A 16,801-nucleotide genomic window follows, 5' to 3' on the forward strand; every position below is an offset into this window, starting at 1 on the left:
GGACCGGTTTAATTTAGGGCCATGAGTAAATTATGTATGCACTATCACAACCGGGACTAGCTAGTGGGTGGGGCTGACTCCTGGATACTCTCTAACCAATGGGGGTACATGTCCCTGGGGCAACCCTCCCCACGTTAGCAGCACAACTTGCTTGCCTTAATGCTTAGAATTCCACTGTGCACCTCACTCATAAAATATGAGATGGGGGAACCTTTCCACCCTTGTTCAGAGCCTCTGTATCCACCGAAAGGTGTGGCCAGGGAAATGAGCAATCCCCTGCCTTGTCCATTCCAAATCAGCTAGGGGGTACGTTTCATCTGTGTTTGGTGCCAGCTAGCTTGTGGGGAACTTAGGGACAAATGCATTCCCTTCTTGTGGGCTCTCCCTCCACCAAACTATGAATGGGCAGGCTTCACCTCTGTTCCTTTCAAGTTAATGAAGTTCCTGGGCCCATGCCAGCTGTCCATCATGAGCTTTTAGGCATTAAATGACCCTTACCTAGTCCCCAGGGCTAACCCATTGCTCTGAGATCAGTTTTACATCTTGTTAAGGTTAAGCACTGGTTGAGCAGCTGCTAGCAGGTTAATGCAAATTAGCAAAATTACTTTTCCTAAATATTTATTTCAAATCTAACTCCAGCAATGAATTGGATTTTTTAATAAAATAATTTTTGAATAAGCAATTTGCTGTCAAAACATAGATTAACATGTATACTCTACTTTGGCATTTTCTGGCATCAAGCTACAACCCTGCCAATTAACACCTTCTGTGCGGCCCCGATTTCCCCCCGCTGCTGAGCCCTAATGAAAACGGGCGTGGTCATGACTGAACGGTTCCGTCATAAGCACAGCTCGACCGATGCTCATGATGGAACGGTTCCGTCATAAGGACAGCTCGACCGATGCTCATGACGGAACCGTTCCGTCATGAGCATGGAAGGGGTTAAGAGGTTTTGAGGTTAAGTCACTGGAAGAACATGCAAACTTTAATTTCACACATATTCTACTTAGAGATATCAGACACCCTACCTTGTGAGGGACAAGGTTATTCTTAGTGGTGACCTATTAGAATTTAAAAACAGGGTTTCCTGCATATCAAAAAGGTTTCTTCTGACAAGTGTGACTAAGGAGTTTTTAGTCTGCTGTAGTCACAGTACACATGGTAGGACTGAAACCATGTTTGACAGGCCAACCATGAGAATGGCACCATAGTACTGCAGTCAGTGCCCAGGTGGCATTTAACTTACGTACCTAGGTGTATTTCCTACCCCATACTCCAGGGGCTTATAGGCAATTAAATGTGTCGATAAGGAGTGCGCCAATGTTACCATGTTTAAAGAGTGCACAAGCACTTTACTCCTGTTGAGCAGGTGTAAAATGCTCAGTTCAAAAACAGGGGCCAGAAAATGGCAAAGAATATGGGGAAAAAAGGCAGAAAAGGTGGATGTGCTACACCATCTAGTTCTACCATGTGGGTTTGTGAAGGGTTCCCCTACCTGATATCACTGGTGACTGTGCTTCAGTATAAAACAATAGAAAAAGACCTGAAGACAGGTAGATGTTGGGGACTGTTGGTTTCAGAACTGTGGATCAAAAACTATTGGTAAATTGTGTACTCTAAGATAGCAAAATGGTTAGCACAATGCATAAATAAATAAACTCGGTTTATTCTTCATAGACATAGAGGAAATTATGATTAGGCGGGTATTAAAGCTATATTTAGAGTAAGCACATCTTGCCCTTGATGCTTCCTAGGAACCTAGTAATTCACTGCTCCCTTAGGTTTGTTGGAGTTCTTAGGTTGGAGCATTTTGAGGTGATGGATGTATCCTACAAAAGTGTATCCAGATTGTTTTTATCGCTGATGTTGCAAAGTTTGTACAGGCACCATGGAAACTGAGTCTGCATGAAGCTCAAAAAAAATATGTGAGGACCACATTACTAAGAAGGTGGAGCGAAGTAAACCTGGTCATTGATTTAGTGGGCCATTCTTGGTATGGTAGCAAAGTGGTGTTGAAGTGATCATAATTGTTTCAAGTTGCATGGCACTGGGAACTGAGCACAGTTTAAAAGTGATCATGAGCAGGGGCGGCAGGCTGCTAAGCATTGGGGCAAGGGACAAATGTGCAGGAGCTCACCAGTGTGTGGAGATTCTGGTGGTTTCTGAGAGTATTGAGAATGATCAACAAACAAATACCGTACAAAATGAGCTGTGACTTGCAAGATAGCGAGAAGGAGAATTGTATCCCAAAGAAGGCATTAAAAAGACTTACTTGAATTGCGCCAGCCACCTTAATTTGTGATAAGGACAACTAATGTCCTAAAAGCTGATGCAAAACATAAGTTCAGGGGTGTCAACGAGCAGGACAGAGTAATGGGAAAAGGAACTTGGCAACCAATTTGAAGTTAAGCCCTGATGTGAAAAGAAAGGGCTGTTTGGATAATATAGCATAGTACACAATTATTTGCAAAATCTAGAGGGCAGCATATCTGGGTAAATGTGCCAGAGCATCACACCTGTGAAAGCTTGCTATGGGTAAAATATTACCTGTGAAACTCATTAACAAAGTGAATGAGGGAGTGCAGCAATAAACTTTCTGTTTCTGTCTCTGAACAACTGGAGACAGACTTACAGCCCATGCAGGGTTAAAATGGCTGCCATGCGTCGCTGATGTGTCTGGTGAAGAAGCTGAAAGGTTGTTGTAGTTTTAATTCATAATGGCTAATGACTGCCTGCCCAAAGTAGTGAATTGGGTGATGAATATGATTTGTACTTTATGGAGAGGACCTTTTAAGAGCATGGATAGTTGGAAACAACTTTAATGACTTCTATTTGTGGGGGAGAAGGATACTTTTGGACAAAATAGACCAACCAGGTATTTTGTCAGTTTGGGGGCTTTCCTCAATGGTCGGCCCATGGTAGTGGTATCAGGATTTCCTGTATTATAATATATACAAACACATTTTTATTTATAAGAGAAGAGCATTTTTGCAATCATCCAATCATGGATGTAACCCTTGTGTTTTGTAATATTACAGGGGTGTCCATTTATTTCTAGATGAGCATGGATCTGGATGTGTTCTGTGAAAATGTGGCTTTGCAATAGGGGTTGAATGCATGTATAGATACTGAAACAAGGGACGAAGGGGTGACCTTTTGCTGAACCACTCAGAACACTCTTTATGGAAGATTATAATAAACCAATTCTGAATACTTGGCCATGATGTCAGAGGGATATGATCCCCTTTAGGGCAATGGCTGCAACTCTCAATCACTCGGGCTCGTAAACCATATTTTTAATGGCACTGTGGCATGCGGATCGGAGAGGAGACAGGCTGTCACTGTTGCATGATGATCCTTGCCTGTGAAGATGCATTGAACCTCTGCTTGTCAAAGGCTTTTTTTCCTCAAGCTGATGTGAATCCAGACTTGTGGTCTTTGAGTAAGTTATGATATTTCCCTCGCTCCACAAATTCTGGTTACTTCTCTTTCTAGATGTCTGCTAACGCACAGTTGATTTGTGGAGGAACGGTAGATGGATAGCCGCTTGTGGTCTGTATTGTTTGTTTGGGTGGCGAATTACTGCATGCCTTATAGGTATGACATAAGTCCTGAAGAAGAAATCATTTTACAAATTCACTCTTTAAGATTATAGAAGGAATTATGTCACTCATGTATATGGTCCACTATTTGTTTAAAGAAAATCAATATATTGCCTGCCATTTTCCACACTGTTAAACTTGATTTTGTTAGAATCATTAATAGTATCTTTACATTAATACCCTTCTCACAGTTAGTTAGAGAAAGGGAGACCTTACTAAAGGCACAAAATGTTCTCATGATGAAAAAGTTTTTATGGGAATTGTAATTCACTCTGTTGCCTTCCAACAGCCACACAAACAATTGGGTATTTATAGTATACCCAATTGTTTGTGTGGCTGTTGTGTAGCCGTAGCACAGAGTCTTTAGAATCCAGGGAGGTATATGAAAGGACAGCCATGAACACTGTTGGTCTGATTCAATCTTTCTGGCTATAATTTCGTTTGCAAAAAAACAATAGTTGCTGAAAGATCAAATCTGTCTGAGCTTTTTTGTGTTTGTACTGTGGCTATATCTACATTTTATTTTTCCAGCCCCAAAATAGCATGCCCGATGTTATTATATGGATGATCCGTGCAGAGAAGAGATTGGCTTATGCTCGGGTTCCAGCTCACCGGGTTTTGTTTTCAACAATGAGTGAAAAAGCATCAGGAAAATACTGTGGCAAGACTCAGACCATCTTTTTACAGGTAAATGTGTTGATTGTTGATAATCTTGGCTATACTGTTCAAAACCTAGCAAGTTGTCTTGTGCGGCCATAATGTTGTTCGTGAGTCAGATGAAAATGATCTTTAAATTACTTTAAATCGACGTGGAGGCTACTTAAACTTAATTCAACATTTGTGGTGTTTTTTATCTACCTTATGGCGCTGTTAGTATTTTTATATTGGAGATTTTGGGAAAATTTAACAAGGAAAGCAGACTAGACTTTAAGAGACCTGCACTGACCGATCTTGTGAAGCTCCATGGGGGAGTTGGTGACAAAGAATGCAGTAGATCAAGGATCACTGTTGGTATGTGTGCTTGCCTACAATTCATACCTGAAAGGCGTGCAGAGACACAAACCTGCACCCAGTCTGTTCTCTAGATAATGAGTCATTCCTCTGCTTGCCTGACTTAGCTGTCACCCAGGTCTACTGGCTTCTGTTGATAAACTGTTCTGGTGAGCGCAGGAAATTATAGAATGGTTGTCCTCTTTTGTATTTTAGGTGGGACTACATACTGACATGTCTTTTTACTTTTCCTTGAACAAAAGATTTATCACACCTTGAAGAGACTATGGGGCTGATTACGATGAGTGTCCGAAAGCATCTGACCTCAGGTCCAAGGTTTTCCGACACTCATAGTCTGGTTCAATTCCGACCGGCTGATTATGTTACAGCAGGTCAGGATTGAAACCAGCCCGTCATTCCGGCTGGCTTCCGACAGGCTCCAGGAGTTTGTCTGCCTGTTGGAGACTGGCCCATAATCCAAATGGAAGGCATTTCTGCCTTCTGGATTATGATGCACTGTTTCCAACAGTGTCTCCATGCTGGCCGTTCCGAAATGGATACTCTGTTGTAAAGCGTGTTTAAGGGCCCCTAGCAGGGATCCCCTTTTTTTCGGCCTTAGGTTGAGAACTGAGGGGAAACCATTGGGGCCCCCTTGTTGATCCCTGCACCTTGTGGCAGGCACGGGGTGCAAAGATGAACACAGACTCCCATTTCTCTATGGGATCTTGTGTTCAGGCCGGTTTATGGCCATAAAACGAGCTCCTACAGAGAAATGGGAGTATTTGAGCGCACCATGTGCTGTCTCATCATGTTTAGGTGGTCCAGACCGTCGGCCAGAGATCAGTCGTTCTCGTTTCCACGACAGTGTCTGGTGCAAGCAAGCTCCCCCGACATCGAAATAAGCCCCAAAGTGTTCAACTTCAACCTAATCCTGAAGGTCCTAGTTCCGTGATGTGACTGAATGGAAATCAACCGTATATTCCACCTCCAAACTGTAAAGATACTTTACAATAATGCTGGTCTAAATTGTTGATTTGTATTTTTTTGATCTATGCTAGATGTAAACATACTGCTACAGCAAATTTCAGATTAATTTTTCATTAATATTTCTTCCAGTATCCATTAGATAAGAACAACGGTAACAAAGTTCCTGCAGAGTTGCGAGCTAACATTTGGTTGGGATTGTCAGCAGAAGAGAAGAAATTCAACAGCTTTGCTGAAGGAACTTTCAGTGTGTATGCTGAAATGGTAATTTTCTGTTTCATGTATTGCACTAGCATTGTTAAGACATGGTATTAAAAACATCCTGTTGACACTGTGTATTATAATATGCAATGCAAAAGCCCTGAAATCTCTAATTAGATCAACATTTGCCCCTTTAAATGTATTTCTTTACCTCCAACCTCCAAACCTTTCCCACCTCCTGCCGAAAGCAAGACTTTCACCTAATGACAGGGTGGCATTGCCATTCTTTCTACCTCCATGGGGCATGACCAGGTCTTCCGGCAGACTAAGAGCATCCACTATAACGTCAGATTTCCACCGCTGTCTACGAAATGGATCTCAATCCACGCAAAAACCCCTTAAACTGGGTGTGCTCCCTCTAGGTCAATGGTTATGTCAAACCTAAAGCATATTATGTGTGATGTTATTTATCTTTTGATTGAGCTATCAGCCACAATTTGATATCTTGGCATTAGTTGAGGTAGAATGGCATATGGTGCAATGCAGCGAGCTACCACTAGTCATAGAACAGCCAGGTTTTAAGAGCTGGGTGAAACACCTACAAAGAAGGACTAGAACACAGTGATAAAGTGAATATATTCCAGTGTATAAGAACTAATGTTTTAAACCTAAATCTCTGCATGATTGATCTGAAGGATCTGTCTTAGTCTGTGGAGCACTATTTATTATGTAACATTTGTTTTTCAGTTATCTATGTGAGGGCGATGGGTCAGGTGTCTGTGAGGGGGTTGTAGACTTCAGAGACCAGGCTGTTATGGCCCTATGTAGTGCGACAAGCTTGCTTTAATGTTTCTATTTTTTCTTTCTGAGTTTGTCAAATACCTAGTCAAAACTATTCCGACTTACATTTCCAATTTTCTGCCACATTTGAATCCAGTTTCTTTTCATGCTGGAGCTCCTTAACCTCCAGAACATCCTATACTTCATGATACAGTATACTTTCAGAAAATATTGTTTTGGAAATTGTTTTAATAATAATTGATTTTAGGTTTTGATGGGGGACAGCCATAGTAAGCTGCCATATGTGTTTAGTTTGCTCAGAATTGCCCCGGGTTCAACTTTTTTTGGTTACTGCCTCTGGTCTGAAACTTTATATCTGCACCTAGCTGCATATTGCTTTGTTCCGACAGTGTTTTTTCCTTTTATCATCCATCATCCTGCTCTTTTGCTCTGTCTGGTTACTTGAATGTTTGTGGTTGTACTTCCCTTGCAATATGCATAGCTAAAAGTGAATAGCCATTATAAGGAAGCTTAGGTGCGTTACATCACAGTGCACAAGTGCTTCGGGTGTGATTTAAGGAACCATCTTCATCACTTTAATGACTTGGAGTCTGCCTTTGGTCTGAGGATGTAGTTCGAGGCATGAGCTGTAGATCATATACTTGTGCATAGATCGCCATCTGGTGTTGAGCTCAGATGTTTGCACTTTGTTTTTGTCTTGGGAGAATTCTTGTCTTTGTAGTCAAGAGATAGAGGACTCCGCCTTAGGGTGACAGTGTGCACGGTCATCGACTCCATCTTCAGATTGTTTTTTCAGCCATCGGGTTCGGATGTGATTTGCTGCGCTCCGGGTCTGTGTCGAATCCACTTCGATGCGCAATCTCTCACCTCTCGAAGGTATTGTCTCGATCGCGAGCTTCCTTTTTTATGCGCATCTTCGTAAAATATCAAATCTTCGATGCGGGCCGTTGGGCCTATCTGCGCCGACCACACCAGCAGTCAATGGAAAGGACTCCTTTAAAAGAAAAAAAAAATGCCCAGGTGTGGTGCTATGTTCTCACACACGGACTTACACAAGGTTTGCAATCTCAGCCTCTCCCCGGAGCACGAAGATGAGAACTGCGAGGCCTGTGCTTCTTTCAGGTCGAAGAAAACCATCTGTGACCGTTGGGGTCGACGCCACAAAATGTCTTGTGGAAGCAGCTTGATTCCGGACATCTTCGGAGCGGATCACAATCTCCAGCCAGAGCAACAAGCTGATGGAGACATCTGTCTCTAAGGCCGACAACTTTGACGTCGAAGATGAGACAGTCACCCCAGCTTAGCAGTCCGTGAGTACCGAGATCCCTCTCCCAACCAAAACCGTACCGAAGGTTCCGGTGACACCTTTGCCCTTGGGCTCAGGTCCACACCGGCAACACATTTTCAGACACCCAGCCCTCGGGCCGGCTATGAAACCAAAAAAAAAAGCCTTCTTGCTTGGGCTCGAACAAACCAACCCTATTCCGGTGCCGAAAAATCACCTTCGACACCGAAGCCTAAAACCAAAAGATGTGCCATGCTCTTCTTCATCAGCACCAAAAACAGCCTCTGCACCGAAGCAAGGGGTGTCAAAAAGGACAAGCATTCAGAGCTGAAAAAATCTTCGGAACCGAAAAAGGTCTTGGAGCCACAAACTCCTACTCCGAAAGCTTCAGAGACACGGTCTAAAGAACATTCTGACCCGCAGTCTTTGGTACCCAAAAAGGACATTGTACCCACACAATAGTCTGTACCAGATTTTTCGGATCCAAAGCAAAAAACTCATTGACCCACAAACTGGTAAAGTTCTCGCCAAGCCTCCTAAAAAGTGAAAACTGGACACTTCAGAAGACTCTGAAATTCCAATGAAATGGAAGGAGATGGACACTAATACTTCTCCAACTCCCTCTCCTGCTCCACCTGATCCAAATTTGTTAATTTCTCTAGCACTCTCCCCTCAACATACATTTTCACTTCAACCACAAGATGATGAATATGATCATATAGGTGGGGATGGGACCACAGATACAGATAGAGATGCTGTCGCACATACAATCCCACACGATATAGATCCTTGGGATGATTATAATACCGATCCAGATCACACAATGACCCAGACCTCTAGCCTTCTAGGCCATCACCGCCAGAGGATAACATTGGGTTTACACAGCTAATTAATAGGGCTGCACAATACCATGGGGTGCAATTACGAGAAGACTTCTTATTAGAGACATTTGCACCCTCACAAAAGTCTACACACACCCTGCCAATGCTAAAAGGCATGCTGAGACATGCACCAGAAGCGTTTAAAAACCCAGTCAGAGCCAGAATCCTCCACACCAGGGTGGGCAAAAAATATAAGGCACCTCCCAATGACCCAATCTACTTCAGAGGTCAGGTCTCTTTAGATTCTCTTGTGGTGTCTAATGCAAGCAAAAGGGTGAATTCACAGAGCACAGGCTTTGCCCCTCCTCCTGATAAGGATTCAAAACTGATAGACTCATCCGGGAAACGTATCTCGTCCACAAGCGTCAAATCATTGGTGGATTGCCAATGCCCAAGCTTTGTTGGTCAGGAATGACAGAGCTCATTATGATGAGCTTGAAAAGCTTAAGCAACAGTTACCTGACCAATATAAGAACAAAGCTAACCACACTATACAGAGGAGGGCAAGTTAATAACCAACACATCTATCAAATGTGCCCTCCATGCAGCTGATACCGCATCTTATGCTATTAATACCAGCGTTTTATTACGCAGACGCCTGGCTCCGAATCTCCGGATTCAAGCTGGAGGTGCAATCCACTATTCCTAATCCGCCTTTTGACCAAGAGCATCTTTTTGGGCCCACAGTCGATGCAGCTTTAGAAAAGATGAAAAAGGATGCTGCGACTGCCAAGTCCATAGGGGCCTTGCAATTACCTTCCTCTAGAGGTTCATTTTGTCGCTCCTTTCACAGGGCTGGCTCCAAAACTACTGGCTCAGAGCATCCATCTTAATCATACAAAAGTCCCAATCAAACTACCTCCTTCAGAGGATATTTTCGAGGAGGGTACAAGGGTAACAATGGTAAGGGAAGCGGTTGCAGTAGCAATACCTGAATCTCCCCTACCACCTAGCAGTGACTTCCCTTCACTTCCCCCGACATCTCTCACAGTTTTTACCTATCTGGGACTCTATCACAACAGACAAGTGGGTAAGACAAATTATTTAGTATGGTTATTGCCTGGTACTCGCATCCACTGCCCCAATTATCGCTCCCAGACAACGCCCAATGTCCTCGGAACATCTGACTCTTCTCAACAAGAGGTTCTCTCTATTAAAAAAGCATGCAATAGAACCTGTCCCCTTACCTCATCAAAGCACAGGGGTTTACTGTCTACTTTCTAATCCCAAAAAAGGACGTCTCTCTCAGGCAAATCCAGGACCTCAGCCTGTTAAACCTCTACATTCAGTCAGACCACTTCCACATGGTCACTCTCCAACAGGTGCTCCCACTGCTTCAACAAGGCTATTTTCTCTCCACTCTAGCTATAAAGGACGCCCGCTTTCATATTCCCATTCACCTTGCTCACAGGAAATATCTCGGGTTCGTGTTGGACGGTCAACACTACAAATTCAAAGTCCTCGCGTTCGGGGTGACTACAGCACCCAGAGTCTTCAAGTGCCTCGCAGTAGTGGCGGCTCACGAAGACAACACATTCACGTGTTCCCTTATCGGGACGACTGGATCATAAAAGCCAAGTCACACATCAGCTGTGTGCAACACACACAAAACAATCCAGCTGCTTCACGACTTAGGATTCACTATGAATCTCACCAAATCCCCCCCTCCAAACGTCCAGCACACCACAATATCTAGGAGCTACGATAAGCACTTCAAAAGCTTTAGCATAACCCAACCCCCTCAGGATAAGCACTATGCAAGCTCTAATATCAAAATTTCAACCTCAACACTCATTGCCAGCTCGAGTGTTCATGCAGCTACACTGGATGATGGCCTCTTGCATTCTCATCGTCCCTTATGCAAGACTCCAAATGCGTCCCTCACAGGAGTGTTTGGCTCGTCAGTGGAACCCGGCTCAGGGTCGGCTAACAGATCTTGTGTTGGTGGACAGCCGCACACATCGCTCTCTGCAGTGGTGGAACACACAAAACCGATCTAAGGGGAGGCCATTCCTGGTCCACAAAAAGTGCTAACAGACGCATTGCTCTCCGGCTGGGGAGCTCATCTTCAGAACCATACCATTCAGGGCATGTGGACCCCTCAGCAAAAACAATTCCTCATAAATTACCTGGAATTGTTGGCAATTTTTCTAGTGTAAATCCATCTGGTAGGCAAAGCAGTCCTGGTCCGTACGGACAACATGATAGCAATGTACTACATGCAGAAATTGGGGGATACACTCTGCAACTTTCACACCTAGCTCAAAGCATATGGAGATGGACCATTCAGCAAAACGTATATCTCCTTGCGGAACCCCTCCCAGGAGTGCACAATCAAATTGCAGATCTGCTCAGTCGTAAATACAGCAGATCCATGAATGGGAACTCCATCCTCAAGTTCTTCTTCCATTCTTTCACATGTGGGGCCAGCCAGAAATAGATCTGTACATCACAAACTCAAAATGATGAAGCTTCATGTCCAGGTATCCACACCCATTGTCCAAAGGCAATGCGCTATGGATGAACTGTTCAGGTAAATTTGCTTACACTTTTCCGCCTCTCCCGCTCATTCCGTTAGTTGTTCGGAAACTCAAACAGCATTCCCTCACAATGATCCTGGTTGCTCCAACATGTGCTTGACAACCGTGGTTCACAACCCTCTTGGGACTATCAGTAGTTCTGCATCAAAAGCCACGCCTCTCACAAAAACTTCTTACTCAGAACCATGGAGAGATAAGGCATCCAGATCCTAGTCAACTCAACCTTGCAATCTGAAGTCTTAGAATGTGGCTACCTCAATCTCCCGCCAGTCTACATGAAAATCATTTAGGAAGCTAGACCTCCTACCACCAGAGCTTTCTACGCAGCAACGTGGATACGATTTGTGATACTACACAAATAACAAAATGAATCCACTATATGCTTCTATTCAGAACATTATCTGTTATCTCTTGCATCTACAATAATGTAACCTACTACATCTTGCTGCAATAGCAGCTTATCTTCAAAACAGAAAACACTTGTCTTTGTTTCGGTGCCAGCTATCAAAGCATTTATGGAGGGACTTAAGAGAATAATTCCACCCAGAGTTCCACCTTCTCCGGTGTGGAATATAAATGTTGTTCTCACCAGACTCATGGGTCCCCCATTTGAACCTCTACACAAATGCGAATTACAGTTCCTTACTTGGAAAGTAGCCTTCCTTGTCGCTATCACATCTCTTAGAGTTAGTGAACTCCTGGCATTAACCATACAAGAACCATTTTTGCAAAGGCATCATACGAAAGTGAATCTTAGAACAAACCCAAAATTTCTACCTAAAGTAGTTTCTGCCTTTCACCTTAACCAGTCTGTTGAACTCCCAGTTTTTTTCCCCTCTACCAGACTCACTGGCAGAACGGGCTCTTCACATGCTAGACGTTAAAAGAGCAATACTCTACTATATTGAAAGAACAAAATCTTTTAGAAAGACTAAACGGCTCTTTGTGGCTTCCTCCCCACCTCATAAGGGCAATCCCATTTCAAAAGCTTGGATTGCAAGATGGATTGTTAAATGCATCCAAATATGATATGTTAAATCCAAACCCTCATTAACCATTCCCCTTAGAACTTATTCCACACACAAACTAGGGGCTTCTATGGCATTCTTAGGGAGCATCCCCTTAGATGACCTCTGCAAAGCAGCAACTTGGTCTACACTGCACACTTTCACTAAACACTATTGTGTAGATGTGCAAGCAAAGTAACAAGCTAGTGTGGGCCAGGCTGTATCAAGAACACTCTTTCAAACCACTGCAACAGATGCAGGTAGCCAACACTGAGGCGATGGCTGCTGTAAAGTCTATGCACAAATATATGATCTACAGCTCATATGCTTCGAACGGAAAATGCTACTTACCAGTATGCATCTGTTCGAGGCATGTAGAGCTGTAGATTCATATACGCCCACCCGCCTCCCCGGATACCTCTATCTGTTGCAGTACTATCTTCGATACATCACACATGGACATCTCTTTTCTATTTCTTACTAACTCCATCCTCACCCTTTTGACAAAAACAAAGTGCAAACATCCGAGCCCAACACCAGATGGCGATCTATGAACAAGTATATGAATCTACAGCTCTACATGCCAAAAAAGATGCATACTGGTAAGTAGCATTTTCCTTATTCTACATCTGCACTAGCTGCAATTTGCCTTATTTTGATGATGATCGTCCTTTTTATCCTCCCAAAAGCTCCTATTTCACTACGTCCTATTACCTGAATATTTATGGTTGTGGGGCTCTGCTTCCTGGCAATATACATAGCAAGAGGCAAGTGACCACTTCTAGCAAACCCGGGTGCATGACATCACAATGCACATCTGCATCAGGATATGATTTGAAGAGCTTTCCTGAGCACTTGAATGAATTTTCTCAGTGGGTCATTTTGTAATTGGGTGATTGCTCACAGCAGCTTCCAAATTCAAGATCGTGAGCTGGACCCAATGTTAATATCAAGTGGCAGCATTTCTCAAGGGGCCTAGAACCATCCATTTTATTTAAATGCACAGCTATCTAGGCATCCTACTTCTGTATCGAAGCTTTTGTTGCTTCATAATGACATACTCGTTACTTTTTCCCCAATGCGCCCTGAATTGTGTGGCAGATGTGTGTCCTGGAGCGATGCACAAACACAGGATCCCAGGCGATCTTCCTGACTGAGTGGGAATTGTTCTAAAGCTCCTTTCCATGGCAAGAGATCTTGTCTATGTAGGGATATGAAAGCACTCTTTTTGATCAGCTGATGTTTGCCTATACTGGTGATAACCACACCGCTGTTTGCAGATTAACTCCTGCTTCTCATTAACAATATTGTTTTCTATTTGCCTACCTTAAAGCACACAGACTTTTCCACCCATGCATTTGTGGCTGGTTCAAACTATTTAGATCATTGGTCTGACTTCCTGGACAGTTTGTGGGTTAAGCATAATGATCTTTAAACTCTTTTGGTCCCCCACCATCATAAGGTGTAGGTTGCAGTATAATCAGTGACTATGGTGCCTGTTGAAATTACTGTAGCTCCATCAGAGATCAGCAGACTTTATGAATCTGCATTGTTCATGAACTGCAGCGTTTAGACTGATCTATGTTCCCACAGTATGTGGCTGGCCTGCATTTATAATTTGTAGTGTTCAAGTTTTCCTGTAGCTAATATGATGTGTTGAAGGTTTTCGTGCCCAGACCATAGATTTGACCTATGGGAAAATGCCACTTAAGTCTTAGGTTTAGATCATAGGAATTGGTGTTTCCTGGCCCCATTATGAAAAGTTATTCCAAGTTGTTTTTAACTCTCCCGAGCAGCTTTGTACATCTTTCAAACATGCACAAACTGGATGACCGGGCATTTGAAACTGCGCTGTCTAAATATCTTCTAATGGTAAAATCCTTTCCAGAAGTGATACTGGAAACATGTTTCCATTGATTTCATTAAGGATTTGAACAGGTCCTATCAAAACGAAATCAAGAGGTTTAAGATTCCTGAAAGGCTAATCGTGGTTCTGATCCATATTCTGCCTTCATATATTGTCATGTGATGTAAATGTTTTTATTACGTTCTCTAATGTTCAGGACCAAACCCTGGTATGTAATCCAACAAGCCAGGTTAAACTTCAATTTCTAAGAAGAAGGGTTCTCTGAGATTATATTTGATTGGCTTCTCTAAATGTTCTGTACATCGAGTAGTAAGTGGAAGCTGTTAAGTAGATATTATAAATGTACATGTTTTGGTATTGGTGTCTTATTCATGTGTCCCATTATTGTCAAACTTCTCATCAAAATTGCAGTTTGTGGAGTAGTTGTAGTTATTGTATAGATAGCAAGAGCAGAATCCATTTGAGCTATTGGTGGTTTATCTCTATTCTTTCAAAATGTCTGTGGGAATGGTGAGAAAGGCTAAGGGGAGCTGGCCCAATTAGAAGTTTAGACTTCGACTAGTTTGTAGGGCTTTAATTGTTTTGCAACAAAGACATATTGAGATTTTTGAAGGCTACTTTGTACATTTTAGGGTACTGGTGATGTGTGATCACTAAAGAAGCCTTTCAGCCTGGTTTTGGACACCTATCACTTTACCACTTTGTACAAGTTGAGCAGAATTGCGTTGTGCCCCAGGGACTTGAGAGCAGCGGAGAAGTCAAGGAATAGCCTCGGGGGAATTAACCCAATTCAAGGTTCCTTTTTACACCTGTCTTGCTGGTGCCTCTTTTTCTTTTTACTTTTTAAAAAATTTCAAACAGCAGCAGCTCTACCACCTTATAATAGTGAAAAATACAAACACAAAGTCACAAACATCTAACCTAGAGTAGCAATCTGACTGTTTAGTTGTTTCTCAGTAGATTGTCATCACCGATTGATGTATAGCACTTCCTTTGTACCATGCTTAGTCTGATGCTTTAGTTTTTTTGCACATCATTGGATACAGATGCTGCTTGTGTGTAGACCACCTTTATTTTTCTAATCCTGTATGTGCATTTTGGTCACCCCCCCAAACAGTGGTGGACTGCAAAGACCATGAATTAATGTAAATCTGTTTAGCCTCTCGGGTCAATGGCTGCTCGAAGTCATTCGTATTTTGTTTGCATAACCTAAATCAATACATCATTGCAATTCATTCAGGATCGCACCATCAGAAGAAAAGAGAGGGCACAGTACAAGCCGATGACATGTCCCAAGAATGGATGTACATATGTCTAATGTCCAACCTTAATTCATGCCAGAAGGAAATCCCTCGCGTGCCACAAAAGTTAAGAATATAGGTGGTGTGAGCTGACATAACCTAGACGATTCAGAAAAGGGGGTGGTGATGAACAGAGTGTCTGAATTAATCAGACCACTCTTACCCAGTCCAAAGATCAGGGCTTGATCCATCACCGTTATTTATCTCACTGCCCCATCCCAGCTTAGAACCTGGCTATATGCAAATCAGTCTGTCCCTGGCCCAGTGCATCATGGGAACAGGGCAGACTAAACTACCAAGCCAATTCTTCGCCAGAAAGGAGACAAGCTACCGGGGACCGGTTTCTGGCATAAGCGTGGAAGGGTATACTCAGATGTGAGTCCCTTGCTCATTGCACCATCAGGATTCAAGCAAGCCGGGCCGAAGACGGCTGTAATGCCAGAAACCGGTCCCCGGAAGCTTGTTTCCTTCCCAGTGAAAGAATTGGCTTTGTAGTTTGGTTTGCCCTGTTCCCATCATGCACTGGGACAGGAACAGACTAATTTGCATATAGCCAGGTTCTGAGCTGGGATGGTGCAGTGAGCTAAAAAACGGTGTTGGATCTAGCCCTGATCTCTTGACTGGGTGAGAGTATTCTGCTTAATTCAGAAACTCTGTCCATCACCACCCCTTGTTTAATTATTTTGACATAACCTAGACTCCGCGCACATAAACAAAAAGGAAATTAAGGTATAGGTAGACTAAGCATTATCAGCATTGACAAAATCACATTGAAAATTCCTCTAAATCTTGTTGAATTTTAGCACCGTGGAAAGATCCTCTGCTTTAGCCATTGCAAGCTCTAATTCTATATTTGATATAGAAGGGTACGCCATTCTACAGCAATAGGGGGATTCTTTAAAATCAATGCTTGGACAATACAAAGTTGGGCAGATATTACTATAACTGTAACCAATACTGCAAACCTCCTGTAAAGTCCTATTTAAAGCCCATCATTATCTCCTTAGGTGTCAGTTGTATGGGAAGGGCCAAACTTAATGACAAATATTTTATCACCCCTTTCCAAGATGTTTCCAAGCCAGGGCAGAGCGCAGACATATGCAGGGCATCGGCAGCCAGGAGGTTGCACTTGGGGCATCTAGTTATATATATTCTGTCTATTGATGGTGTTACTCCCCATTTTAGGATTACGTCTGGAGTAAAATATAAAAAGGACACTGTACACCAGTGCTGGAGTTTGAGATTCACAGAGTGTACAGAACGGTCCATCAATTCTAACGACATCTGAACCTCCGCTGCCTGTTGTAATACCACAATCTATCCATACTCTGCAGGTTGCTTC

At 43.0% G+C, this 16,801-nt stretch overlaps 1 protein-coding gene across 2 annotated transcripts in view; it reads left to right on the forward strand.

Annotated features, from left to right (window-relative positions):
* Positions 1 to 16,801, forward strand: part of MYOF (myoferlin) — a 550,379-nt gene that overhangs the window by 356,454 nt on the left and 177,124 nt on the right. For both annotated transcript variants that reach the window (XM_086922487.1, XM_086922488.1), the window contains 2 exons: positions 4,134 to 4,289; positions 5,709 to 5,840. In XM_086922487.1, the coding sequence (XP_086778613.1) occupies positions 4,134 to 4,289; positions 5,709 to 5,840 (288 nt within the window). The remainder of the gene's footprint in view (positions 1 to 4,133; positions 4,290 to 5,708; positions 5,841 to 16,801) is intronic.

The sequence above is a fragment of the Lissotriton vulgaris genome, chromosome 5 (genome assembly GCF_964263255.1).
Source record: "Lissotriton vulgaris chromosome 5, aLisVul1.2, whole genome shotgun sequence".
Taxonomy (NCBI): Eukaryota; Metazoa; Chordata; class Amphibia; order Caudata; family Salamandridae; genus Lissotriton; species Lissotriton vulgaris.